Source organism: Apis dorsata, unplaced genomic scaffold (assembly GCF_000469605.1).
Source record: "Apis dorsata unplaced genomic scaffold, Apis dorsata 1.3 scaffold_133, whole genome shotgun sequence".
NCBI lineage: Eukaryota > Metazoa > Arthropoda > Insecta > Hymenoptera > Apidae > Apis > Apis dorsata.
The window spans coordinates 206,237-208,905 of NW_006263426.1; the positions used below are offsets into that span (position 1 = coordinate 206,237).

General features: G+C 43.8%; 1 protein-coding gene across 1 annotated transcript in view; it reads right to left on the reverse strand.

Moving 5' to 3' along the window:
* LOC102677610 (homeotic protein spalt-major-like) overlaps nt 1-2,669 on the reverse strand; it is a 12,660-nt gene that overhangs the window by 4,206 nt on the left and 5,785 nt on the right. The window contains 3 exon segments of the mRNA XM_031509252.1: nt 7-103; nt 1,077-1,210; nt 2,024-2,669. The exon segment at nt 2,024-2,669 is cut by the window's right edge and continues 3 nt beyond it. Coding sequence (XP_031365112.1) covers nt 7-103; nt 1,077-1,210; nt 2,024-2,669 — 877 coding nt within the window.

Sequence of the window (2,669 nt, forward strand, 5' to 3'; positions counted from 1 at the left end):
TGGCGCACGGTGATCCGAATTGAGGATCGGGTGAAGTGATCGAACTGTTAGCGGGCAACGGTTGAGACGCACAGACGCATGCTTGCTGCCCGGAACCATCGTTCTGAAATTATCGTAGAAAAAAACAAAGATACAGAGCTGAGCCTATAGGCTTCGTGTTCATCGTGATCCAATGATTTTTATTTAATTATTTATTTATTTATTCTTGCAAATGATCGATGAGCGAATTGTGATGAATTTTTGAAAAAAATTAAAAGTGTGCTTTTGCGTTAGTATTGCTCTAGTTAAAAATACTAGTTTCCGTTTCTAAAAAGCGACGAAGCGATGAATGTTTCTCGTGAAAGAATCGTGCAACGATTTATAATATATCTTTTTATAATATATTTAATAAATATTCTTCTTTATAAGATTTCGTTGTATTTGTTACTCTTGAAATGGTCGATGAAATTTCAGTTCTAGTAGTATAATTAAACAGATTTGTTTTTTGTAAACATTTTATTATTTTATTGAGGAGGAGAGGAGAGTAAATGGACGATTAAGAAAAAGCTTAGAAATTATATTTTTTATAATCCTAATTTTCTCGATATTTCAATCCGTGTGAAATTATCAGGTAAACTCCATAAAATCGGTTCAAAAATTTTAAATCTCAAACTTAAAAAAATTTATATTCCGTACGTAACCAATTGCAAGAGCATAACGACAAATTATTACTTAAAATTAAAATGTAAAAAGTAGCTATTAAATATCATAAAAAAAAAGAAATAAAAATATCTAGGGAAACAAATTTACTACACACCTTTGATCTCCAACGATCTCTATCAATCTCTGTTAAAATTATTACTACCTTTTCGAAACTTTTTAATCTATCCTTAAATGATCCATTAAAGAATCTCAAGAATTGGTGCGATAAGGATTAGAACAAAATCTTTCTTGTCGTTCGAATCGAAATTCCCATCGATCCACTCGCTGCACGATCCCCCTTCGAGATTCGTTCGGTGAGCAGCAAACAATTCTGAGGGATGGACGCGTCCAATTCGATCCTCCCGATCCATCGAACGCATTCAAATTCACTGTACCTTGGTCGAAAATCCTCTGTCGCATATGGTGCATTTGAAAGGTCGTTCCTTCGTATGGCTCCGGTAATGGATCTCCAGCGCGGAGTTGCACGCAAATGTCTTGTAGCAGATATTACATGTGGTGTTTCCACGCACTGTAACAGATCGTACCTCTTTACAATTGCTTCCCGACACTTTCACACGCTTCTACCGTCCGTGAAAGCAATTTGTAACCCGCGATTCGAGCGTAAACTATCCGTCACGAACGCGAGAGGAGGGAGAGAGAGAGGTTTTAATCTAATCGTTTAGGACACGCGGCTTAGAGCCGAGACGCTGGTCAACGCGAGCCTCCGGAACCCGAACCCGATCGTTATCCAAGCTAGCTCGAAAACAACGTTACAGTCAACGTTGGCGTTGTTGGCAGTTTGAACGGAAGGATTGAAATGAATCGTACAGGCAGCAATCCGTTTTTCCAAAGAAATTTATTTATTTATATATCAAATATCCATAGTTTCTAGATCTTTTTTTTGCGCAAAAAAAGGGATACAAAATTGATATTTGTGCACGCAAACTCTGTATCTATATCCGTATATACTTTTCTTTTCTATGTCGAAGAGTGACTCGAATTGAAAGAGAAAGAGAGAGAAAAGAGAGAAGAGAGAAAGAAAATGAGAAAGAAAACAAGAACAACAGAGGTAAAGAGACAAAGAGACAGAGAGAGAGAGAGAAATAGAAACATAGAGAAATATCGAAACAGAGGTGTTAGAACAGATAATAAAAAGAGTCAAGCGGGAGGGTGGGAGTGCTAGGTCCGGCTACACCACAAACAGGATACGTCGATATACAGAGTTTGGATAAAGGTGGACGAATCAGTCAGACTGGCAGTTGGTCAGGATCAGTGAATCGTGTCAGATCGATCGGGAGGTGTAGCAGGAACTGCAGCTCGCCCTGATGCTAGCAGCGCCTACCTGCTGGCCCTCCGACAGCCAGGCCGAGCGGGTTGTAGGTCGACGTGGCAGCCAACACGGCTGACGTGGTCAGGGAAGCCAAGGGTCCGGCGGCGCCGCTTCCAGGAGTCACGGCGTTCATCGAGCTCACGCTGTTTATGCTCGACGAACCGATGCTGCTGGTAGACGGCGACGATGAGACCGCTTGCAGCAGGCCTGCGAACATGCCGAACGGGTGCGGGTGTTGGGTCGTGGTTTGCGGAGGTGGCGTTGGCACGGAAGCCACCGAAGCGGGAGTGGACGATGCCCGGGGTGTCAAGTCCAACGGGGCCCCCGAATTCATCGGGCTGTTGCTCTTCTCGCTCCCGTTGTACCGGTGAAACGGGGGCGACCTGGCCATATTCCCTGCCGTCGACGTGGCCGTCGTTGTGATCGTTCGAACTTGGTTCTCCAGAGCTGCTAAAGAAGTGGAGAAACTCGGTAAAGAGATCTCTTTGTGCTCGTTATCCTCGCTCTCGCGATCCTGCTCGTCCTCCACGTCGCCACGACCATCGCGATTCATGGCACACCTCTCGTCTTCCTCCCTACGATCATCCTCCTCGTCATCCTGATCATCCGCTTCCTCGCTGTGTTCCTCGCCCGTGTACCTCTGCTGTTGCTGCTGTTG